This window comes from Octopus sinensis, linkage group LG4 (genome assembly GCF_006345805.1).
Source record: "Octopus sinensis linkage group LG4, ASM634580v1, whole genome shotgun sequence".
NCBI classification, from domain to species: domain Eukaryota; kingdom Metazoa; phylum Mollusca; class Cephalopoda; order Octopoda; family Octopodidae; genus Octopus; species Octopus sinensis.
Window position 1 is genome coordinate 18,159,023 of NC_043000.1, and position 27,500 is coordinate 18,186,522.

Consider the following 27,500-nt stretch of genomic DNA (forward strand, 5'->3'; position numbering starts at 1 on the left):
TTATTTATTATTTGGTTTGACTCAGGTTTGGTCTTATTCCTTGGTAGAATTGATGTGGGTAGCATAAGAAAGGGGTCGATATATTAAGTACCAATTAAACACTGGGGTTGATGTAATCAAATTTATGTGGGTAGCACGATAATTAACACCCAAGTGTCAAAGCTTATAACATGCAGAAAGGGATCCTGCGAGACCTCTGACAGCAAGCTGCTGTCCGCTCTCACAGAATCTATCAGAACAAACAAAACTGAGTACTCTGAGAAGTAAAACTAATAATAATAATAATAATAATAATAATAATGGGACCTTTTGAGCAGGATGGGCTACTCAACCTGAAGAAAATTCTAACTGGGCCCCACCTGCAAGGTCATGTGCTGTTTATTTTGATATGAGATCACCATGTCGCGCACATATGGTTGTGATGCATGTGCCTAGTGTACCCTTATCAGATGGGTAGTCATGATGGGTATATTGGGCTTCGTATAGTTTACCCCAGTGTCACTTTGATAGCATGAACTGCTCTCTCACTCAATAATAATAATAATATTGTTTCTAATTTAGGAATAAGGCTGCCAATTAATAATTATACATTATTTACACTGTTTACATTATTTATATTTGACGGATATTTGTCTTCATCTTGTTTATTGTTAACACAACGTTTTGGCTGATATATCCTTCAGCCTTCATCAGATGTCTTGGGGAAATTTTGAACTGGGGTTCTCATTCCTAAGGTATTCTTTGATGTTGTTATAATTATTATTAAGGGCACTGACTGGAATTGAACTCGGAATCTTGGGGTTAGTAGCCTGTGCTCTTAACCACTACACCATATGCCTGTGGGCATATGTCTGGTTACAAAACAATAAAATATTAAATGTCCATTGGTCAGTTGAAGTAGTGGGCATCTCTCACTTGCATTGTTCACATATCCTGACTGGAAAAAAAATTTGCATTTTTTTACCATACAAAACCTAACATCGGTAATTATAAAAACCTTATGGCGTAGTGGTTAAGAGCGTGGGCTGCTAACCCCAAGTTTCCGAGTTCGATTCCAGGCAGTGACCTTAATAATAATAATAATAATAATAATAATAATAATAACAATATCAAAAAATACCTTAGGAATGAGAACCCAGGTTCAAAATTTCCCCAAGACACCTGATGAAGGCTGGAGGGTATATCAGCTGAAAGGTTGTGTTAACAACAAACAAGATGAGGACAAATATCTGTCAAATGTAAATAGTGTAAATAATTTCTCATCTCTTAAATATAGAACTGGAAAATAATAATGTCCTCTACATAACCTCAAGATTACCTTGTGTCTTTGAGTTCAGGAAAGATTGTCATGGGAATGTCCAGTAACTTGCACACCACTGAACTCCATTCCATCTGGTAAAGTAAACAAATTTATGAATAAATGACAAACAATAATCAATCAATGAAAAAAAAAAAAATGAAATAACTAAAAATGTTAAGGTGATTATTGGTTCAAATCTTATACAACTACAACCATTGTGTAATCCCCCCGCTTCCCGTCACCGAACTAGTCATATAACCTTTTTCTCCTTTCCTCCCATTCCAGTTTGACTGACTGAATAGAAAACAAGATCCAAACTGGATTCATGGATGAGTAGCTAAGAGTAGGAAGTGGGGAGCATCCAGCTGTAAAAACAAAACAACAGTTCCAACAAATATACCAGTTCAGCTTTGCAAACATGAGAAAATGGTGCAAAACAGTAAAAAAAAAAAATCTATGACAACGACTATGATGACAACAGCCACCACCACAGCTGCTGCTACCACATTCACCACCACATTCACCACCACTCACAACAATTTCTTATATAGGTACACGATTGATTATATCAACCCCAGTACTTAAGGGGTATTTTATTTTACTGATGCCCGAAGGATGAAAGCCAATGCTGGCCTTGGTGAGATTTGAACTTGGAATGTAAAGAGCAATGACAAATATCATAAGACATATTTTTTTTCTGGTTCTAATGATTCTGACATAGGACAAAGGCCACACATTTTAGAGGAGTTATCAATTACATCCACCACAGTACTTATAGAAGCTCTGAAACTGGTCAGAGCTGAATTAATTTTAGCAAATTCTTTGTAACCTAGAGGTGCAAGATCAACTTTTGTGATGTAGTTGTGTGAGGCAGACAGACACACACATACATACATACATGAGACAGGCTCCTTCCAGTTTTTGTTTACTAAATCCACTCTTAAGGCTTTGGTTGGCCAAGGGCAGTAGAAGACATTTGCACAAGGTGGGACTGAACCTGGAACCTGTGGCTGGGAAGCCAACTTCTTACCACACAGCCACACCTGTGCCTTTTGGAAGAGAAAAATATGTTATATTTTGGAAACCAAAAGAACACAAATTCCATGTAATTTAGATTGGTAAAATGGATGTATAACAGTTTAAAAGAAAAAGAAAAATAGTATGAGGCAGAATTTGTGGCGTCTTTAAAGGTGTTATTTGTGTATTGTTCATAAATAGAGACGATATGGTACTGTGATGGGAACATTCTTTTCATATGAGTAGCGGTTAGTTTTGCTGCTGTTCAATGAAACTTAACTTCCCATGTCTTCTATGAAGGATGTTTTGAAGGTCCCACTTCATGAAATTGGTTACAAGTGTGGTGGGAAAGGTCTAGGGTTACACAGGAAAAGGTGTGGCTAGAGGTAATGGCAATCCGGTCTTTTAAGTACAAGAAACAAGTGTGGGAGATATTTCTAAACACTGAAACACATTCGAGTCAATAGACTAGAAATGGTAAGTACTTTTATTTATAGACACACTAATAAAACAGTCAGATAGGAAACTTCTAATTCGAGAAACGAGAGATGGATGGTGCCTAAATAGCTTCAGCTATGACAATTATATATAAGTTTACCAATCAATTATATAGTATGCCATTTAGAGTTCCAGTTTTGGAAATAGATTGGAAATCAGTGAATTACTATGATTAAGGTAGGAGATCCAGCTGGGAAAAAAAAATGACTACTTACAAAAATATTACAAATATCTTTATCTTTTACTTGTTTCAGTCATTGAACTGTGGTCATGCTGGGGTACCATCTTGAAGGGCTTAAGTCAAATGAATGAATCCCAATATCATTTTTTAAAGCCTGGTACTTATTTTATTGGTTTGTTTTACCCTATGGGGATGTAAGCAAACCACATCAGTTGTCAAGCAATGGCTGGGGACAAACAGACAGACACACACACGAGACAGACCCCTTCCAGTTTTTGTCTACTAAATACACTTTTAAGGCTTTGGTTGGCTAAGGGCAGTAAAAGACATTTGCACAAGGTGGGACTGAACCTGGAACCTGTGGCTGGGAAGCAAACTTCTTAACACACAGCCACACCTGTGCCTTTTGGAAGAGAAAAATATTATATTTTGGAAACCAAAAGAACACAAATTCCATGTATGTTAGATTGGAAAAATGGATGTATAACAGTTTAAAAGAAAAAGAAAAATAGTATGAAACCAAGACACACATCATTCACATGTGATGACTAACCAGCTGGATGGTATACAACATAGTACTTTAGCATATTTCTCACCAGTACAGCAGGTTATCTGGTAATATTCTGGCAAACTTAACAACACTTCTATTCATTGACACGTCAAAGTGAAATTAATCAAACTGATATCATTGAACTCCCAATTCTGAAGCATTGACTGACAGACACGGTATCACATAACATAAAATATGGCAACCAAAGCATGTTTGCACATACACACACACACACACACATGTTGGTTACACATCATTAACAAAACAAAGAAACGATGTAAGATTGACCAGCTTTCTGGAGGAGAGAAAGCAAGCAAAAAAGGCAAAGAATTCTTAAACTATTGATTTCAAAATGACTTCTCCAGAAGCAACAGATGGTATGTCATTTTTCAACGGGGTTTCTGTTTATTACACCAGAAATGGTTTCACTTCAGCTACAGAGCCTGGAAGAGGAAGTCAGAATATATCTGCTAATATATAAGGAAAGAGTAAATGACTATCACAGCTGCAGTCATTACTGACCAACTGATACTATGTAGAAGGAAACTGATAAAATAATAAACAAACTCTCTCAAAAGAATCTGTTCTTGGAACCATGTGGTGCAATAATAGAAAATTCTGGCATACTTAGAATATTACTGAGACAGAAGTGCAGATACCAGGAACTTATTCAAACCCCTCATCTACTTGCCATTAGAGGATATAATTGAATAATAAGAGGAGAGAGAGAGAGGAATGGAAAGAGGAAGAAAACAAAAGTGAAACAGTGATAGTGAATGGGAGATCATCAATCATTAACAACATCACTATCATTTAAATATCTACTCATACATAGCTTGCATGAGTCAAATGGAGTTTACTGAGGCAGATTTTCTACAGTGGAATGCTCTTCCTGTCACTAACCCTTACATGGTTCCCAGCAAGGTAACATTACTCCATGGCTAAACATGTTGTTGCAGAATATTGCAAGTGAATGACATTCATTTGCAACATCCATATAATGTCAGAACACAAACAAACAAACACACAACAAGCTTCTTTCAGCTTCTGTCAACTAAATCTACTCGCAAAGCTTTGGTCAACCCAAGTTTATAATAGAAGACACTTGCCCAAGGTGCCAGTTGGTGGAGACTGAACACAAAACCAAATGTGTTGGGAAGTAAAATTCTTAACCACACAGTCATGCCTGTGTCCACACACACACACACATATATACACACACACATATACACACACATATATACACACACACATATATACACACACATATATACACACACACACATATATATATGAGACAGAATTGTCCCTGTAGTGTTTTCATATAAATATTGTAGGTTTTAGAAGAATTTTCTTATTTTAGCTTAGGTAAATGAAAGTAAACATGCACTGCCCAACCCCCTACACAAACATAAGCCTCTGAATTCTTTACATATTTTTTTAAAAAATCATAAAATCACTAGCATATTTTCTAGAAATTAATTTATAATTATAATTAATAACAAATACACACACACACACGCCAAAAAAGAGAAAGACAGTAGAGTTCCACAAATACTGATATTTGAAATTAAAAATGCCATAATTAATTCTTAATTTAAGCTTGGTTCATACTTTCAATAAAAAGAAAAATCATTCTTCTGTATATTGGTATATTGGGAATAGCTTAAAATTCATTCACTGAATTCCAGTACATTGACCTAATGTTCATGGGGTGCATTTTTTCTAGTGTTCATACCATGTATTTGTTGTCAGTGAACTATCATCCATTGTTTAGATAATGTAATTCTCACCACAACTTAAGCATGTAAAGTTTTTTGATAACCATATAAAATTGTTTTTATTTTATAATTTTGTCCAAGTTTGAATCAGAATTAACTCTGAAAGTTCAGATAAATTAATACAAACTATAGTTAGGATGTTTATCTTACAATCATTAGGCCTTGGGTTCAATTCCTAAACTGGTTTATAAAGTGCATCCTTGAGAAAAGCACTTTTTACATTGTTTCAGTCCATTCAGCTGAAAATGGGGAACTGCAACAGCTGGGAGGTTAACTCTGCTGTAATGCCTAGTTATTCATATTCTTTTACTCTTTTACTTGTTTCAGTCATTTGACTGTGGCCATGCTGGAGCAAATCGACCCCAGGACTTATTCTTTGTAAGCCTAGTACTTATTCTATTGGTCTCTTTTGCCGAACCGCTATGTTACGGGGATCTAAACACACCAGCATCGGTTGTCAAGCGATGTTGGGGGGACAAACACAGACACACAAACATATTCACACACATACATATATATATATATACACACACACACATATGACGGGCTTCTTTCAGTTTCCGTCTACCAAATCCATTCAAAATGCTTTGGTCGGCCTGAGGCTATAGTAGAAGACACTTGCCCAAGGTGCCACGCAGTGGGACCGAACCCATAACCATGTGGTTGGTGAGCAAGCTACTTACCACACAGCCACTCCTAAGCTTAGTGTTTGAATTAATCATGCATTATCTCATAGCTTTGCGATTCTATGATGTAATCATTTATTTTTAGAATGACATTGAGAGTAGGTTTGAGAGGTTAGATCTGGCCAGTCGGATTAATAAAACAGGTAAGATATTTGTGCTGGATATGGCTGGTAGGATCAGCTTAGACCTAATGAACCTGTACAATCAAGAAAAACTTCCTTTTTCTTTTTAAGAAACTAAAGCAAAAACATTAGATTGAAAAGTTTTCTTACCTGAAATGGATCAAAGAGTCCGGTGGAACTGGCACAAGAGTAATCTGTGGCATGTACTCGACCGGCAGTTAGTTTCCATAGGAGCCATGTATCAATACAACCAAACAACACTTGGTTTTGATAAAGTCTATCTTTCAGCTAAATAAATAAGAAAAAAACAAAATAGAAAGTCTCAAGAACATTAGTGGCAAAGTGTGATTTTACAGTTAAATATATTGGTCATATGCAAATCATCATCATCACCTCTTTTAATATATAATATCTGTTTTTATTGTTATTGTTTAACTGTAGGTGAGAGCAGAGTTTTTGAATTATCTCACATCAACATCGGATCCCACAGAAGCACTTCTAAAGACTGTACTGTTATACCTAATTAATCTTTTCTACTCAAGGCCTGAAATTTTTGGGGAGAGGGCCAGTCGATTAGATCGACTCCAGTACACAACTGGTACTTAATTTATCAGCCTCGAAAGGTCAACCTTGGCAGAATTTGAACTTAGAATGTAAAGACAGACAAAATACTGCTAAGCATTTTGCTCAGCATGCAAACATTTCTGCCAGCTTGCAACCTTACTGTTTCACCTAATTAATACCATTTGACCTAACTAAAATTAATGGATGCATTACAAATGACTGAAATCTTGATGTTTAAAGACTGAAAACCGGTGTTTTGAAAGTACCATAAAAACCCATGTAAATTGCGCACCTGTGTAATTTACGCCCGCGATTTTCAGGATAAAATTTGTTAAACAAAGCTTCTACTCATGTAAAATTCACACCTCAAAGTTTTCAAAATTGCCGATATAGCCAGGGGGGGAAAAAGGGTTTCTGAAAGTCATGGGTGCTGTGTTATTTTTTGATTTTATAAGCATGTCTGCAAGTGTTTGTCATGGAATTCGAAAAAGTGCCCAAGGAAAGATGGTGGATAATCTTGTTTATAATAAACTTAATTTTACATGTCTTGCCCACAAGAGATTATGTCCAATCTTTACTATACTGCTGCATGTCTTCTCAAACCACGATCACAAGTAAAGTTGTTGATAAGAATTATCAACAAAAACAAAGCTGATTAATATGCACAGGTATTGCGAATTAAGTTTAAATTACCAATAAACATCAGCTTGGATGACACTTTACTTAACCAAGTAAAATATGGCTCGGACTGTAATTACTAGCATGTACATCAAACTTCAAAAAGTAGCTAACCATTTGATGGTTATCGTAAATTTATACAGAAAAAATAAGCATTATACTGTCCAGCATAAATAAAAGTCACCTTCATTATATTTAATCCTTTCGTTACTGTATTTATTTTGAGATGCTCTGTGTTTCTTTCAATTATTTTAAATATAACAAAGAATTTAGTAAAATAACTCAGTTATCATTAAACTAGTGTTAGGAATATAAATTGCAACTAGGGTTTGGTGGTATATTTTAATGCAAAACTTATGAAAACAAGACATTTGTACTACAGAGCCAGAGCCGGATTTGGCCGGGTTGGTAACGAAAGGGTTAAGCCCATTAAATAAGTCAACTTCCAGTACGAATGTTTTGTACATCTTTTTTCAACAAAAAAATTTCTAAAAAAATTCTGGAAATGTGATTTATGCACCTCCTCCAAAGTTTGTTTTTATTTTTGCCAAAAGAATGTGCATAAATTATATGGATTTTTATGGTAAGACAAGACACTCATAAATATGAACACCAATACTTGCTGTGTCTGATGGATTACTCAGAAAACACAGTAGTAAATAGGATTCTCTTATAAAATAAGAGAGAGAGAAAGAGGAAGGAGATAGAAAGATAGGTAGAAAGAAAAAGAGAGAGAAAGAGGAAGGAGATAGATAGATAGGTAGAGAGAAAAAGAGAGAGAGGAAGGAGATAGATAGATAGATAGATAGGTAGAGAGAAAGAGAGAGAGATAAAGAGAGAGCAGCTGATATGATGTGACTGAAAGTGTTATATAGCAGCAAAACTCATTAAGATATAACATGATCCAGTCTGATATCTTCAGTCCAGTTACAGAGCCAACAACAAGCAATGTGATGACACTTCCCTATACAGTTGTTATGGTGACATATGCGGGGCATGTCTAAACAGATGTCCATTAAAATAATATTGATGATGATGATAATAGTTAAGGGCAGTGGTGGTGATAATTTTAATAACAATTGAGAGCAATGATGTTGATGATAATGGTAGTTGTGTTGTTTGTGGTTAAAATGACTGAAGGACGGATGATAAAGTGGACAGAGGCAGAAAAGGAGAATGGAGATGGCATTGATAAAACAATCAACAATTATATAATGCTACCAGTTACTTTAGAGCTGGGAGGATGGAGTGAAACAGAGTTAAGTGTCTTGGTCATCAAGGAGACATGAACAGAGCTGGCAGAAACGTTAGCATGCTGGGAGAAATGCTTAGTGATATTTCGTCTGCCGCTATGTTCTGAGTTCAAATTCCGCCGAGGTCACTTTTGTCTTTCATCGATAAATTAAGCACTAGTTGTGTACTGGGGTTGATCTAATTGACTGGCTCTCTCCCATCAAATTTGAGTCCTTGTGCCTAGAGTAGAAAAGAAAAGAACACCCAAGGCGGCGAGCTGGCAGAATCGTTCGCACGCCGAGCAAAGTGTTTAGCAGTATTTCGTCTGCCGCTACGTTCTGGGTTCAAATTCCGCAGAGGTTGACTTTGCCTTTCATCCTTTCGGGGTTGATAAATTAAGGAACAGTTACGCACTGGGGTCAATATAATCGACTTAATCCGTTTGTCTGTCCTTATTTGTCCCCTCTGTGTGTAGCCCCTTGTGGGTAGTAAAGAAAAAGGTATTTCATCTGTTGCTACGTTCTGAGTTCAAATTCCGCCGAGGTTGACTTTGCCTTTCATTCTTTTGGGGTCGATTAAATAAGTACCAGTTACGCACTGGGGTTGATATAATCGACTTAATCCATTTGTCTGGCCTTGTTCGTCCCCTCTATGTTTAGCCCCTTGTGGGCAAAAAAGAAATAAGACATGAACAGTTGACACATTAGTCAGTGGTCAAACTGGTTGTTAACTCAGTTTTAACCTTTTCAACATTTCAAATGAACGAAGGTTGTATTCGGAGAGCAAGAAACCCAAGAAAGAGGCATAACTAATAGGGATGAGTCTGAACCATCAAGGTGTTGCAACAGATAAAAAGGTGTGCATTTGTAAGTAGCCCAAGACCCAGAGTTCATGGTATGATTCAATACCTATTTCAAGTGACAGCTAGGAGATGTGAGATAATGTTGAATAAAGAGTTCTGGCCAGAAATACAACAAAATGCCAGCAGTTTTGAATTCAAGCATTACGAAACAGGGTTTTCTAATATCCCTAATATTATTTGGTCACCTTTACCTCTGATTTTGCAAGATATTGAGTATTTTTTCTTTTACTTGTTTCCATCACAGACAGGACTGTGACCATGTTGGGGTACCACCTTGAGGTGTTTAGTCGAAAGAATTCACCCCAGTACTTCTTTTCTGACTAGCAAATCCACTCACAAGGCATTGGTTAGCCTAGGGCTATATAGAAGACATTTGCCCAAGGGGGGCCACACAGTGGGATCGAATCTGAAACTATGTGGCTGCAAAGCAAGCTTTTTAATCACACAACAATCATTATCATCATTGTTTAACGTCCATTTTCCATGCTAGCATGGGTTGGATGATTTGACCAGGGTCTGAGAAGCCAGGTGGCTGCACCAGGCTCCAGTCTGATCTGGCAGTGTTTCTACAGCTGGATGCCCTTCCTAACGCCAATCACTCTGTGAGTGTAGTGGGTGCTTTTTATGTGCCACCGGCACAGGTGCCAGGGGAGGCTGGAAGCAGCCACGATTGGTTGGTGCTTTTTACATGCCACCAGCACAGAAGCCAGTCAAGGCGACACTGGTATCGGTCATGTTTGGATGGTGCTTTTTACATGCCACCGGCACAGGTATCACATCTACAATTTCCATTTGATTTTGATGTTGAAGTACTTGACTCAATAGGTCTCCCCAAGCACAGCAGGTCACCCTACAATCCAAGGTAAGCACAGCAGGCTGTCTTGTGATCCAAGGTACTTTGGATGGGCTGGGGCTACTATGTGAAGCTGGTGCAGGAAACAGCTGTCTGTAGAAAATTTACAGAAGTAGTCTTAAGTGCTGATAAGGACAAAAATGCTCAAGTACGTAAAGTGCTTTACTTGACAGTATATTTTAGCAATGCTCACTATCATTAAGAGGCCAGTGCTTATCTCAAGCTTGCAAAGCATTAACCCTCTTATTACCATGTTTCTGTGGAAATATACGTCTTTTGTCTCAATTAATTTTGAAAATAATGAAGAATTTAATAAAATAACTGTCATTATTAACCCTTTCGTTACCAACCCGGCTGAAACCAGCTCTGGCTCTGTAGTATAAATGTCTTGTTTTCAAAAGTTCTGAGTAAAAATTTTCCATCAAACCTAAGTCACAATTTATGTTCCTAACACTAGCTGAATGATAACTAAGTTATTTAACTAAATTCTTTGTTATATTTAGAATTAATTGAAAGAAACACAGAGCATCTCAAAATATATACAGTAATGAAAGGGTTAAGCTAGTGAGTAGAACATAACTTAACATGAAGTTTTGATAGGCTTAAATTTAGATCACTTTAAAACAGAGGATTGCATCAAACAACCAAGGATTGTATCAGATGGGTTGGTATCAAAAGGGTTAAATGGATAAACGATAAATCTCTTCCAGGTTAGGACCTTAATCAAGTAGCTTCCCCTGCAGAAAGAAATACATTCAGTAATACAAGAAAACAACTAATTTGTCAATTTCAAAATACTTATGTTATTTACAGTCAAGAAACAGATCAACATGTGGTATGAATATACAACTAAGTGAAGTTCACTACACAGCAGTAACCCACAGGTTACTGCTGTGAATCATATCACTCAATAGTGAATGCTAACAATAAGCAGTTATGTATCCCAAGCAGCAGAGTGAGGTGGACTGTATCACCTTGTGATATTTACTAAGGACTGGGTGAACTGTTTCCCCTTGAAGTGCTTCCAGTTGTATACCACCCTGGGTAATATATAATTTGTAAGGGATTACATGATGAGTTGGGCGGTGAGCTGGCAGAATCGTTATGACGCCGGGCGAAATGCTTAGTGGTATTTCGTCTGCCGTTACGTTCTGAGTTCAAATTCCGTCGAGGTCGACTTTGCCTTTCATCCTTTCGGGGTCGATTAAATAAGTACCAGTTACGCACTGAGGTCGATATAATCGACTTAATCCGTTTGTCTGTCCCTTCTGTATTTAGCCCCTTGTGGGTAGTAAAGAAATAGAATGGGATTACATGATGACCATACTTCATTAAAGACATTAAGTTTAATTACGTACCAGTTCGTTATGGTTCAAGAGCCATTTTAGACGCATTGTTACCTAAAAGTAGGTTTCAAGAAAGAAATGAAAAGAGAGAGATGACATTAATAGCAGAGAAAATGCATGTAGGTATGTGAATGTATATGTAAAATATATTTAAATATCACACATTACAACTTCAGAAACAACAATATTTACAAAGATCCATTTATGGGTCTCAAAATATTCTAAAAACACTATAATAGATTGTTTGAAAAAATCTCACCATTTTGTGCTTTTAATGTCGCTATTTCATAACCACACAGCAATAATAAAAACGATTATTGCTATTATAATCACTAAGGTGACAAACAGGCATTTCTTCTGACACCTTTATGCTCTGAGTTCAAATTTTGTTGAAGTTGGCTTTACCTTGTATCCTTTTGGGGTCAAATAAGTACAATATGAATACTGTGGTCAATGTAATTGACTTACCCCTCTACTAAAATTGCTGGCCTTGTGCTAAAATTTGAAATCATTATTATTATTGCAATGCCATGTCACCAAAGATCTAGTTTTGCTTTTTATTTCTTTTGTGCCATGTTTTTGGTAATATTTTCCAAGCTGTAAGATCTAGCATTATAGCTCTTTATTATCAGTATTATTATCATCATCATCATCATCATTTAGCGTCCGCTTTCCATGCTAGCATGGGTTGGACTGTTCAACTGGGGTCTGGCAAGCTCGAAGGCTGCATCAGGCCCAGTCTGATCTGGCAGTGTTTCTACGCTGGATGCCCTTCCTAACGCCAATATATCATTTATTATTAATGTTGCAGCCTTACAAAGGTTAGGGACTTCAGATTCACTTATAACACATGTTTATTTCATCCCCAGAGCTTTTTCTGTCATTGTAAGTTAGACCTGACCAGAATTTATTTTTCCATTGTATCACAATATGGTGAAGAAATTGCAAGTGAGAGGTGTCACCTCACAACTGATCAGAAGTATCCTCTTGTCAGTCTCAGTTTTGACAGCATAGAGAATGACTGATTAGGTTGTTGACGCCTATTACTTTAAGATATACATTCAAAGAGGTTTATTGTTTATCATCATCATCATTTAGCGTCCGCTTTCCATGCTAGCATGGGTTGGACGGTTCAACTGGGGTCTGTGAAGCCAGAAGGCTGCATCAGACCCAGTCTGATCTGGCAATGTTTCTACGGCTGGATTCTCTTCCTAATGCCAACCACTCCGTGAGTGTAGTGGGTGCTTTTAAAGCAAATAGGGAGATAGTCACTTAAATGAAACCAGAATTAGTTTAATTTGCATCAAGAATAAAGAGGAATACAATTAAAATACTGTAAGCTATTTAGTTTCGTGCTCTAGTGCTTCTGCCGACATACCATCTTAGTTATTGATAAGAAATAAAAAAATTATCATGAGGAAATGTCCAGTCTTACTTGAGGTGATAGGAACCTGAGAACACTGGCAGCTAAGTGTCGCGGACTTCTGGTGAATGTATGTAATAGCTTTGCTCCTGTGTTTAAGGCCTTTAAAAATATGAAGAAAGAAAGACATATAAATACCATCAGAAAGAAAAGAGATGTATAATAATTTAAAGACTTATTTCGTTTTATTTTCTAATCTCTATTTTCTCATTCTTACATGGGATGGATGAATATATTATCAAGGCATTTAATGCCAGTGTCGCAGTGTGACAGCACTAAAATAAGTGTTGTTTGGGAACAAAGAAATCAAAAATACCACAAATTTCAACCACATTTACCCTATGTATAACCGTATCAATAAATAATTCAATAAGTAAATTACAACTCCTAAATACGTAACTAAACAGCGTGAAATCGTTTAAATCATACAAAAATTATAATCTCTACCATCTTCCGTAGTATGATATGATAGTAAAACCTTAATGACCACAATAGTGCAATCAGTCAATATATAGGAGGATAAAACACTAACTTCCACAGCATACCTCGCTTCCTATCACTAATTCTTACATGTTTTTCATGTAAGAGATCTCTTATTCCATGTCTTTGATGATTTGTTGACAGGGAAAATGACAATAATGTCACCACTTGTAGCTTAAACAAACTGAAATAACCAATTACTTCATAGTTTTGTATGTAATACAGGCACAGAACAGAATGAAGTATGGTACAGAATTTCATAGTATTAAACTTGTAGTTTATTCCAAGACAGTATTTTGACAACTTCCCTGCTGTTAGTCATCATAATTAGAGGTACTTAAAGGAAGAATTGCAGTGTACATACAGAATATAACCATTATGATTATGTAATGAGAGTCTAAGACAAACTGATATGAAAATGTTAAAGAATGTAAGTTACTATATACTACTTTACAAAAAAGGAAGGATGGCCATGTAAAAAAATTACCTTCATTGTGTATGAATGGTTCCAGTCTTTGACATATTCTTTTCCTCTTAAGTCTTGCCAGGTGATGAAGTTATGGAAGGGTTTACCAGTCTCTCTAAAATTTAGTATGTTCAAATTTAAACATGAAGAAGGAGCAAGACAGATAGTCAGGGCAAATAGTTAGGATAATACAGATTTCACAAAAGATTTCTAAAAAAAAGATCACAGGTTTAATATATCATTTTTAGTAACTATGATCAAAGATAATTTTATAAATATGAAGATAATAATTAAATGGATCAACTTTACTAAATTATTGGTGTTTATTTTGTCTTTACATATTGGAGATGATGATAATGCTCAACTGTCTCACAAACATCATAGACAAACAATCTGATTGGCTAACAAAGAACTCACTAACATATTACAGTTTCTCTCTCTCTTAGGTAGGACTGGCTTAAATATTCAGTAAAATAAACCCATATATAGGGCAGCAGTGAAAAGGAGAACCAGAGAGCATTTTTTTAGTGCTGGGTTAATTTAGGGGGCAAATGGTACAATTGAACAGAAAGAAACCTCTTACACAATAAATGAGAAAAGAATACACTCTCTCTCTCACACACACACAGAGTTAAATAGAACATGATTACAAATGTGAGTTAGTCTAGGTCTTTCAGTTGAAGCATATTAAACAACTATTTGACAAGACAAGCTGGATACCCTGTCTCTGCTGAGTACAGAAACAGATTTGTTACGCTGGATAAATTTTAAGAACTCGATCAAAGGCCATATAATTAAAAAAAAAAATTAGAAAATTTCTAAAAGAATAAATAAAATTATAAGTAAACAATTTGCATTTTTTGATATATAATATGCTGAAATGCTAGGTGTCTTTAAGGACAAAAACTAATGGAATAAAAGATATTTTGTTTCATAGAAATATATCTTCATTAGGTTTTTCTTTAAAAAAAACTCACAACCAACACTAATTTCTTTGGAAAAATTATTTTCAAAAAATTTTTCTTTTTGTAGAAAATATATTATTTTTCAACACAGAAGGACTTAAATTAAAAAGCCAGAGAGCCTAGCTGTGAGAAAAATACAAGAATGTAATGCATTCCTCCTATGCTTTTGATATGTGGAAAAAAGAAGTGGAGAGTCTCTTGATGGAATGCTCCAGTTTCTTTTTACTGCTCCTCAGAGAAGATGTACCCAGTTGCTTTTTGCAATCAATAGCATAGAATATTCTGCTACTTTATAAAGTATCACCTGAGATGATACTTTAAGCCTGAGAGATGGTTTAGAAGAAAACTGCATTTGAATCATAGGTATTCCAGTTCATTAGAGAAAATATAAAAGAAAAGTCTAATTCTCCACTACCATGTGACAAGGGCAATGCCGGGTATCTCTGCTAGTCCTTTTATAAAATATCTATCAAATCAGTTGCTGTAACATAATGAATGTTATGGTAATCTTGTTCTTATTGTGAATCATGTTATTTCTAAAGTTTTCACTTAAATATGTTGTCTAGTATTGGTAGGTAAGTTGAGTCCCATGGTAATATATGAGAAAAATATAGCAGCACCACCAGGTATTGCAAAACTCACTGAATACTATTTTCACTGATATATGACATGCATAAGATCTGGTCATCAAATCTAAGTAAAGACTTCAAACTTGAAATCTTTAAAGCCACAGTCGAACCAATTCTACTATATGGCTCAGAAACCTAGACATTATCAAAGAAGCTTGAGAGGCGGTTGGATGGGACCTACACTCGCCTCCTTATGAGAGCTCAAAATCTCTCGCGGAAGCGCCATCCAACCAAAATGCAAATGTATGGGAAACTACCACCTGTGTCATCTCTTGTGAAAGGTAGGAGAGTCCAGTTTGCTGGACATTGTTGTAGAGCTGAAAAAGAAGTAATTTCTACTCTTCTCCTCTGGAAGCCATCTACTCGCAATACCAGAGGGCGCACACTCTCCTACCCTGATGTAATCTCCAGGGATACAGGCATCCAGCAACAGGACCTCCGTAATGCCATGATGGACCGTGAAGTCTGGCGTAGCATGGTAAATTCCATTGTCTCGACCACGGTCGAACAATGATGATGATGTCTGTATTAGAAAACTCAATTAAACACAAGCATACAAAATTATACCAGCCACTGCTAGCACAGAAATGTATTTTCTTTAATTAGTATTATTGTTTCTTAGATAATAGTGATGGATTCACTGGAAAATATCATTGCTGACTAATGCCCTGCATAACATGCTTACCAGTCCCTGTAACCAATTCCTACTCAAACCTATTTGCCATTTCCAATGACTATTGGCCTATCAAAACTACTCACCTGTCTTAAATACAGTCAGACTTACCTGTCCCAAGTAATAAAAGTGTTCCTCTGTGTTGCCATACCCATGCAGGTTATCTGGCTATAAGTCAATCCAGAATCTAAAAAGGAAATAAATCACAACATTTAAAAAGAGGACAAGCTTCATAGTAACAGCATGTTACTCTACACAGGAGAATATAAACATTATTATGTATATAGGCAATGCTGTTGCTTATATCCAGATCAATCCAAACAAAACATATCTATTATCATTGTTTCCCCAACATCGCTTGACAACCGGTGCTGGTGTGTTTGTGTTCCCGTAACTTAGCGGTTCAGCAAAAGAGACCGATAGAATAAGTACTAGGCTTACAAAGAATAAGTCCTGGGGTCGATTTGCTTGACTATTGGCGGTGCTCCAGCATGGCCACAGTCAAATGACTGAAACAAGTAAAAGAGTACCATGCATTTGATTATAATAGTAAATCCGTAAGTCACAGAATTCAAGCAAGATGGCTTCTCTCATCTTCCAAACATTTGATGATACATGTTTATGTACAAAATAGAAAATTTTTGTTGTTTGGCTCTAGCTCAGCCCTGTTCAAGCAGATCCAAGATCAAAACCATCTCATAACTATCTCATATATCTAGGACAATATTATCTGATGTGTTCTTTCTTTTTAAGATGATGGAGAATGGTTTGATGGCACATGTGGTTTGGCTGCTATTTTTAGTAGGTTGAATGACAATATAGAGGTTCCATTGTTGGCTCAAGGTAGGATTGTAAAATTGATAGGTATTTTATCAGCTCCCAAATTTGAGTTCTGATCAATATTCCATATGAGACGACTGTAAAAATCTCTTTAGTATCAGTAATTTTACCAGGTGGTTTTAATTTTCAATAGGAATATCATCAGCTTTACCCTTATCTTCTGGTCACATCCAACTATGTGCTGAGAAGGCTTTCTATAATAGACATAAATTTTGTTAGTTAGACAACTAAAAGTGAAGGCGCGTGGCTCAGTGGTTAGAGCGTCGAGCTTATGATTGTGAGGTTGTGAGCTCGAATCCTGGACCGGGCTGCGTGTTGTGTTCTTGAGCAAGAAACTTTATTTCATGTTGCTCCAGTTCACTCAGCTGTAGAAATGAGTTGCGACGTCACAGGTGCCAAGCTGTATCGGCCCTTGCCGTTCCCTTGGACAACATCGGTGACGTGGAGAGGGGAGGCCGGTATGCATGGTCTTCCATAAAACAACCTTGCCCAGACTTGTGCCTCAGAGGGTAACTCTCTAGGTGCAAACCCATGGTCAGTGTCTGACCGAAGGGGGTCATTATATATAGACAACTAAAATAAAACTTACCTTTTATACAGCCATCTAGACAATATAGAACTTGATTGTACAATGTGTCTGGTTCAATCTCACAGAACGTCGGCTGAGGATGAAGTAATTTTGCCTGAAGTGGGGGTCAAAGGAAAGGTCAGCAATCTTTAGGGATTAAAATTTGGTAAAATGCATAAAAAGAAAACAAAACAAAAACTATCTTAGAAAAATCACTGTTAAATAGTGGAAACTGTTTTTCTTGCTAATGATTTTAACATCCACTTATCCTCACTAACATGGGTTGGTTGGGTCAGCAAATTTTGACATTTACATTTGAATTGACTGAGTAAGTGCTTTTTTTTAAATCATTGAGTGTCCTTCATACAACTAAACACACAATTGAGAAGTAGAAGAGATATTTCTGTATTGGTAGACACAAATAAATTTTAGAGAGACTTAGTAATTTTAATATTTCTATTATTGAAAACAAGTGGATGTATTCCACCGAAACTAGGTAAATAAAACCTTCGAACAGAGACGAACAGTGGCGACACCTGCTGGGTCGACTACGCTACATTGACAAAGGGCAAATACCCTGAAACGCGTCCGTAGCTGTCTGACTGGCAGTGTGAAGCGGCTGACCTCCCTTGTTCGAAGGTTATAATGGACACAGCTTGTGTGTCAAATAGCTATCTTAAGGCGATGGCCTCGTGGAGCTAATCAGCGACAGCTTTTAGTCTTATATCTATAAGACTGCCATATTAATATGGCGATAACAATTAATTTCAAATAAATTTGTATTGCCAGAAACACCAGGGGATATAATTCGAACACAGTTTGAACTTACATACCTCAGGTTTATTAAAACAGCTTGTTAACTATTTGTTTTGTTAAAAGTGTGCTAATCACTTGACATCTTAACAACCCATTAATCACTTATAAACCACTGAGTCTATTAAGAAGTGAAAACTTTTGCCATTTGTATGTTTGCTAAAGTTGATAGATTAGAGCAGGTGTTATACTGAACTATAATGAGGCCTTGGGTTACAACTTTGGCTACATAGCTCTAGCTAATTTGATCTCTTTAGATGATAAAGTAGGTACAACTCGGTCTTTATATATCTACAAAGTGACCATAGACAAGACAAACTACAGTATTTATCCCCATCTATCTAGATAAAAACAGATACAACTGACTTTGCTTGTTCCAATCTATTAGATGTAAAGCAACCACAACTCAAATTTTGTGGTAGATTTTTATATTTTGTTTTATTGGAAAAAAAAAAGTGTCAAGTATAGGGTTTTTGGAGAGAGTAGAGAAAACTTAGCAAGAAGTAGGAATAAAAACAGAGAGGCAGGATATGTCGAGGGTGTGGGTGAGTGAGTCAGTTTGATACCCAAACATCATTTTAATTTTTTCTGTAATAATATACTTTTAATTAGTCTTTGATAAATAATTACTTAGTATTAATTGCCAATTATAGGAAGAAGCACTCCGTCGATTACGACGATGAGGGTTCCGGTTGATCTGATCAATGGAACAGCCTGCTCGTGAAATTAACGTGTAAGTGGCTGAGCACTCCACAGACACGCGTACCCTTACCGTAGTTCTCGGGGATATTCAGCATGACACAGAGAGTGACAAGGCCGGCCCTTTGAAATACAGGTACAACAGAAACAGGAAGTAAGAGTGAGAGAAAGTTGTGGTGAAAGAGTACAGCAGGGATCACCACCATCCCCTGCCGGAGCCTCGTGGAGCTTTAGGTGTTTTCGCTCAATAAACACTCACAACGCCCGGTCTGGGAATCGAAACCGCGATCCTACGACCGCGAGTCCACTGCCCTAACCACTGGGCCATTGCGCCTCCAATTGCCAATTATATATTTTTGCTGGCATATATATTTATATTTTTTCTTGTTATTTTTTCCTTTTAAAGTTAGTAAGAGGGCCAGTGGCCATGACATTTCAGGCTGCGGAAATTGAAGTTCAGTTTTAACATTTCTAATTTGTGGATCAATGATTTTAGGAAAAACACGGGCAAAGAAAGAGGGAGGATTCCAGATGGTTGCACTCCAGAGTAAAAAAGAGAGGGGGAAGTGCTTGGTACAAATCTTGGAACTGTGACTCAGTGAGAACACGATGGGAGAAGGAAAGCTAATTAGGCTAGGTGGCCCTCGATGGAGAGGGTATGCAAGTCACTGAAGTAGTGATAAAAGAAATGAAAGGAAACAGCAGTCACCAGCACATTCAGTGGCCAAGTGTGCTGATGATTGCTTTTCAATCAATGATCTAATTAATCACATGATAGCAGAGCCCCGAGAACCCTCAAAAACATCAAATGGTGCCATCACATTTCCAACAAAGAATTTCATGTGTGCATGCATTAGCCTGCAGCCTTCTCACCTCATACCTATCTGCCGCATGCACTGGTATGGACATGTCTTCTGCCTCCCACCAGATCATCCTACAAGAGCTTTACTCTCATTCGACACAGCAACTGCAGGCTGGAAGAGGCTCTATGGTAGGCTCCATACCAGATAGCTGGATGTGATTAACCCCTTTGTTACTAACCCGACTGAAACCGGCTCTGGCTCTGTAGTACAAATGTCTTGTTTTCATAAGTTTTGAATTAAAATCTTCCACCAATCCTTAGTCACAATTTATGTTCGTAACACCAGCTTAATGATAACTAAGTTATTTTACTAAATTCTTTGTTATATTTAAAGTAATTGATAGAAATACAGAACATCTCAAAATAAATACAGTAATGAAAGGGTTAAGCAAGATCTCCAAAGGCTTGATGTCATCTTAGAGGATGCAGAGAGACTGGTATGGGACCACCAGCGATGGGGAGCACTGGTGGACCTGGTTGGCCCCACACACACAATGATGCCTCTGGGACCATCAACCAGGGCTGACCCCAGTCCCATCAAGCAAGAACCATGAAGCAAGCAAATAAGCAATTACAACATTGGACCAATGGGTATTACAGTCCGATAGATGATGAGCAAATGAGGGCTCCTCTACATGCTTGCTCTGGTCAACTTGCTGAAATAGCAGACAAATCTTTCTCACATCTAGGCTTAAAAAAGGGGAAGAATACATTGGATAATGTAATCCCTGATATAAAGAAAACAGTTAGGATGGTCATGCCTGAAATGTCTTTTAGTCTGTTCAATCAGGGCTGACCTGTGGTTTAACAACAATAACAGCTGAATAAATGAATGTCTACACATCCTTCAGCTAATTAAGAAGAACTGGACAGTGAAAGCTATAATAAAGGCTAAGAGTAGTGTGTCTTGTCTAAGGGCTCAGCACCTGGTAGCAGTGTTAACTCATCATTTGATGAACGAGTTATTCAAACGTTCTTAAGTTACAGAGAAATGAAAGAAATGAAGAGAGAAGGGAGAGAGGGAGAGAGTGAGTGAGTGAGTTAGAATGGAGAAAAGATAAAGAAAAATGGCCAAAAGCGACAAAGATAAGGGTTAGGTTTTGAGTAGAAGTATAGTTCTGGGTGGGTGAGTGTTTGTTTTGTATGAGATGGGGAGGTTCTGGACGTGTGAGGTGGGGACTCTAGACAGGAAGAAAAATGCAGGGAGTGGTTCTGGGTAAGAGGTGGTTTGGGAATGGGGCAAGGAGGTGCTTGCTAAGTGGAGCATTTCTCCATGGGGAAGAGGGGACATCCTGCAGATGTTGAATAGCTAGCAGAGATTATGAAATGCGATAGGGATAAAGATAAATGATGATGATGATGGTGTAAATATGTTAAATATGTAGACATACATGATTTTGCTTAACCCAAAGTATGTGTGTGTGTGTGTGTGTGTGTGTGTGTGTGTGTGTGTAGTATGTATGTGTGTGTATATATGTATGTATATATGCTTGCTTCATATATGTGAACATATGTATGATACATACATTCATGTATATATATACACACATAAACACAACATATGCTGCACTGATTCTGGAGGCGGAGGCAGAAGAAGGGACTGAGAAGAAGCCTCATCCAGCTCAGTGCATGAAAACAGTGATAAAGAGGAGATGAACCAGAGAGGGGGAGAGAGGTAGAGAGAAAAAGAGTTGGAAGGGAGAGCGAGGGGGAGAAAGAAAAAAAGAGAGAGAACGGAAGTAGGAAGTGAGTTATTAATATTGGTACCATATCGCATAGAGGAAGTCACTTATTAATTAATATTGGTGCCGTAAGCAAATTAAATGGCAGTCATACAAAGATCATAGAAAGTTAAGAAACTTAATATCGATAACTAACCTTCGTGTGAAATGAACCTACAATGTTAATATTCCTATCGTATACGTAAGCCCGTATCATTGTGGTGCCGATATCCAAAGCCAGGACGTAGACTTCTTCTCCAGACACATCCAGCTTCTCAAACAAATTTGCGATATTCTCTTTCTTGGTGTCCTCCATCTCTAAAAGTATAAATACAAAAATAATAATAATAATAACAATGATGATAATAATAACAATAATAATAATTATTATTATTCCTTTATTAACCACAAAGGGTTTACATTAAGAAAAACATTGTGGACAGTACAGAATAAATAAATAATATGGTTCCGGGTTCAGTCCCACTGCGTGGCACCTTGGTCAAGTGTCTTCTGCTATAGCCCCGGGCCGACCAATGCCTTGTGAGTGGATTTGGTAGACGGAAACTGAAAGAAGCCTGTCATATATATATATATATATATATATATTATATATATATATATATGTGTGTATGTGTTTGTGTGTCTGTGTTTGTCTCCCTAGCATTGCTTGACAACCGATGCTGGTGTGTTTACGTCCCCGTCACTTAGCGGTTCAGCAAAAGAGACTGATAGAATAAGGCGGTGCTCCAGCATGGCTGCAGTGAAATGGCTGAAACAAGTAAAAGAGTAAAGAGAATAATAAAACAGTATTACCAGGGACAGTTAGAATACTTAGGAGCATTCTTGGTATCTAAAATTACTTGTAGCCTGATGTTAGGAATTTTTCTTTTCCAACACTTCAGCCTGTTGTATACTCTTTCTCTTTTACTTGTTTCAGTCATTTGACTGCGGCCATGCTGGAGCACCGCCTCTAGTCGAGCAAATCGACCCCGGGACTTATTCTTTGTAAGCCCAGTACTTATTCTATCGGTCTCTTTTGCCGAACCGCTAAGTGACGGGGACGTAAACACACCAGCATCGGTTGTCAAGCAATGCTAGGGGGACAAACACAGACACACAAACACACACATATATACGACAGGCTTCTTTCAGTTTCCGTCTACCAAATCCACTCACAAGGCATTGGTCGGCCCGGGGCTATAGCAGAAGACACTTGCTCAAGATGCCACGCAGTGGGACTGAACCCGGAACCATGTGGTTGGTTAGCAAGCTACTTACCACACAGCCACTCCTGCACCTATGTATATGAAATAATAATAATTTTTAATACAGTCTCAAGGAAGCCACACATTTTGTGCGAGAGTGTCATTGATGAGATCAACATCAGTACTAGACAGTTTTTAAAAAAAATTTTATATTGTTAATCCTACAAGGACAAAAGAACATTTCAGCCTGGTAGGATTCAAACTCAGAATTATTGAGGTTCTGCCAATTTGGCCAATAATTAAAGTTTGCAATTTAGGCTCAGGACTAGCAATTTGGATGGATGGGTTAGTCAACAGCATAAAAACCAGTACTTGCTTTGTATTTTATTTTATTGACTTGGGATGAAGGTCAACATTGATTCCAATAAGATTTGAACTCAGAGTATAAAGAAGTGGAAGGAATAAAGGAGTATTGCAAGGCATTTTTTTCTAATGGTTCTAATGATTCTGTCTGTCACCTTCAGAGAGGCAGATGGAGAATGCTGAAGTGCAATACACATAGAATGGTGACCCCCTTCGGTCAGACACTGACCATGGGTTTGCACCTAGAGAGTTACCCCCTGAGGCACAAGTCCGGGCAAGGTTGTTTTATGGAAGACCAGCAGTCGCCCATGCATACCGGCCTCCCCTCTCCACGTCACCGATGTTGTCCAAGGGAAAGGCAAAGGCTGATACAGCTTGGCACCTGTGACGTCGCAACTCATTTCTACAGCTGGGTGAACTGGAGCAACGTGAAATAAAGTGTCTTGCTCAAGAACACAACATGCAGCCCGGTCCGGGATTCAAGCTCACAACCTCACAATCGTAAGCTCGACGCTCTAACCACTGAGCCACGCGCCTTCACAAAGAATAGTGGCAGAATATTATAGAAACTAAGAGAAGACAAAAGAGAAAAATAGAAATTGTGTTTATGAATAATTTTTATTTGTTTCTGTTTTTCATTTTATTTAAGTTCAAACAGGATTCCTGTCACTTGCAGACAAACCAAGGAACTCTACACAATCCTGATTGCACTTAGTTCCAATGCCAAGTGATCCTCCCCACCCAGTTTCTGGCTGCAACCTCCAATTGCATATTCAGAGATGGCCTACTTAACCAAATCATAACCACTTCACTTGTCCCTTTTTTTTTAGCAAATAAACTGAAGGGTAGCACTTTCCTGTCCATTCTCATTATCCTCTTCAAAAAGTACTTGAGAAATGCTGAGGAGAGCATGGCCAGAGAGGAAACTGTATCTAGTTACAGCAAATATCTTCACCGCACTATCTCTTTCATTACACCACGAGGCAGAGGAAAACTGCTTTCCCTTCCTAGCCAAAGGTAGGTGGTAAGGTAATTTTAACAATGGACTTAGCTGGCAGTTGATGGAATGATAGAATCAATGGACTGGATGCAATAACAGCTGTTCAACATAACTCCAAAACTTAGCAATGTTTAGACATGAGATGGGGGGGGGGTGAAGAACAATTTTGTGATTCATCACACATTTTGAACAGGTTCAGCTGAAGGTATGGAAGGATAGACAGACTAACAAATGGAGAGAGGGGGGAGAAAGGAGAAAGAGAGAGAGAAAGAGAGAGAGAGGGAGAGAGGGAGAGAGAGAGAAGAGAGGGAGAGAAAGGAGAGAGAGGGAGAGAAAGAGAGAGAGAGGGAGAGAAAGAGAGAGAGAGGGGGAGAGAAAGAGAGAGAGGGGGGAGAAAGAGAGAGAGGGAGAGAAAGAGAGAGAGAGAAAGAGAGAAGGAGAGAGAGAGAAGGAGAGAGAGAGAAGGAAGAGAAGAGAGAGAAGAGAGAAAGAGAGAAGAGAAGAGAGAGAGAGAGAAAGAGAGAGAGAGAGAGAGGAGAGAGAGAGAGAGAGAGAGAGAGAGTTTAACAACAGCCTGAGCTGGATTAGAACTCTAAGTGGGGAATTCACAAAAAAAAACAAAAGATGAAAACAGGTGGTGTTGACAACAAACAGATGTATTAGTTTAATGCCTGGGAAGTGAAGAAGTCTTTAACGTTTCTTCCACAGAAAAGAACACAGAAAGAGACAAGGAGAGAAAATGAAGAATGTGTAGTGGCTAGCAATTACTTACATCCACCACCATCACAACTATTATCACAATAATATTTCTCGAAAAGTCTACTAAGTTACATTAATAAAGTAATTTAGTAGCTATTTCTTTATTACCCACAAGGGGCTAAACATAGCGGGGACAAACAGGGACAGACATAGGTATTAAGTCGATTACATCGACCCCAGTGCGTAACTGGTACTTAATTTATCGACCCTGAAAGGATGAAAGGCAAAGTCGACCTCGGCGGAATTTGAACTCACAACGTAACGCAGACGTTGTGAGTTCAAATTCCACCGAGGTCGACTTTGCCTTTCATCCTTTGGGGGTCGATAAATTAAGTACCAGTTACGCACTGGGTCGATGTAATCGACTTAATACCTATGTCTGTCCTTGTTTGTCCCCTAGCACACACTATGTTGTCCATTCTCTTCCCATTGTTGGTATACACTTTGTTTTTATAGATAAGTTACTTTAAGTTCTATGGAAAGATAACGAAGAGGTAGAAACGGTATAAGAACTAAACTAAATGCCTTGTGCTTTGTAGTTATCTTTATATATAAAAGTAAGGTTGTGTGTCTATCTACTCCGATTTAGATTCCTAACTACTCCCACATTTTGCGGTGCAGTTTAACTAAAACCGGGTATCTTATAGTCGTGATTCATATCGAGCCCTTCTGGGTATTAGCGCGCGTCTACGATGAGTCTACGATTTTAAAAGTAATTTACCATCATTTTTTCCATTTTAATGCATATTTTTTAAATATAAGGGAAGTAACTCTCTAAAAATGTTTACGATGAGTCAACGATTTAAAAAAAAATTTACCATCATATTTTTTCCATTTTTAATGCATTTTTTTGCTGTTTTTTGGCTATAACTCTCTAAAAATGTTTTATAGTTATTTCCCTTACAAACCCGAGCAACGCCGGGCGATACTGCTAGTTATAAATACATCAGTTATTTACATTTTGCGTTCAAATCTCACCAAGGAAAACTGTCCTTTATTCCAGTCACACTTTGGGAAGAAGATAGTTACACTTGATGAAGTAAGTACTAGTAATATAATAGTCTCAAATTTTGGTGCAAAGCCAGCAACTTCAGGGGAGGGGGTAAGTCAATTTCATTGACCCAGTGTTCAGCTGGTACTTATTCTATCAACCTCGAAAGGATGAAAAATAAAGCCAACCTTGGCAGGATTTGAACCCAGTATATAAAGACGGATGAAATGCCGCTAAGCATTTTGCCTGGCGTGCTAACAGTTCTGCCAGCTCACCACCTTAATATTAATAGTAATATATTTCAAATTTTTGCCACAAGGGCAGCTTGGGGGAGGTGGGGATGAGTCGATTACATCAACCCCAGTATGCAACTGGTACTTATTTAATCAACCTTGAAAGGATGAAAAATAAAATCAACCTTGGTGGGATTTGAACTCAGAATGTAAAGGCAGATGAAATGCTGCTAAGCATTTTGCCTGGCATGGTAACATTTCTGCCAGTTTGCCGCCTTAATATAATAATTCAATGTATGTGAAGGCGCAATGGCCCAGTGGTTAGGGTAGCAGACTTGCAGTCGGAGAACCACGGTTTCGATTCCCAGACCGGGCATTGTGTGTGTTTATTGAGCGAAAACACCTAAAAGCTCCACGAGGCTCCCGCAGGGGGTGATGGCGGCCCCTGTTGTCCTCTTTCCCTCATTCTCTCTTCCTGTTTCCTAAGTAACGCTGCGATGGACTGGCGTCCTGTCCAGCTGGGGGGAACACATATGACACAGAAACCAGGCCCATGAGCCTGGCTAAGCTTGAAAAGGGCAACGTTTATAATTTTTTATTAATTCAATGTATTAGAATAATAGGGTCTTTGCATGAAATAAGTGTTTGTGAGTTAAATATGTTTAGATCCTGATCAATGCAGATGAAGAAAACATAGTCAAAAGCATCCATCTATGATCACTTCAGCATTTTTTCAAACTTGTTCCTTATTTTCAAGTTAGCAGTGCAGCATATGAAAGAGATTTGACTGCTGTTTCTAGCAGTATGAGTGACCATGAAGGGTCTCCCAAGTTGGCTAACCCATGCACATTGCACCTTACACAGCCAACATGGAAGACTCTACATTGGTCACATACTTGAGCTGCTAGAAACAGCAGGCAGGTGTATGGTTAAGTTGTGACATTGATTTTCTTCCAAGATACATTAATGGCTCTATTCTTTTACTCTTTTATTCTTTTGCTTGTTTCAGTCATTTGCCTGCGGCCATGCTGGAGTACCACCATCTTGAGGGGTTTTAGTCGAGCAAATCGACCCCAGGACTTATTTTTAAGTCCTCGTACTTATTCTATCAGTCTCTTTACTGAACTGCTAAGTTATGG

At 37.8% G+C, this 27,500-nt stretch overlaps 1 protein-coding gene across 3 annotated transcripts in view; it reads right to left on the minus strand.

The window, feature by feature from the left end:
* LOC115210914 (putative glycerol kinase 5) overlaps positions 1-27,500 on the minus strand; it is a 180,337-nt gene that overhangs the window by 32,707 nt on the left and 120,130 nt on the right. For all 3 annotated transcript variants that reach the window (XM_029779694.2, XM_029779695.2, XM_036501863.1), the window contains 8 exons: positions 21,968-22,128; positions 17,737-17,830; positions 16,419-16,494; positions 14,062-14,155; positions 13,107-13,196; positions 11,684-11,725; positions 6,286-6,423; positions 1,319-1,392 (listed from right to left, as the gene is read on the minus strand). In XM_029779694.2, coding sequence (XP_029635554.1) covers positions 1,319-1,392; positions 6,286-6,423; positions 11,684-11,725; positions 13,107-13,196; positions 14,062-14,155; positions 16,419-16,494; positions 17,737-17,830; positions 21,968-22,128 — 769 coding nt within the window. The remainder of the gene's footprint in view (positions 1-1,318; positions 1,393-6,285; positions 6,424-11,683; positions 11,726-13,106; positions 13,197-14,061; positions 14,156-16,418; positions 16,495-17,736; positions 17,831-21,967; positions 22,129-27,500) is intronic.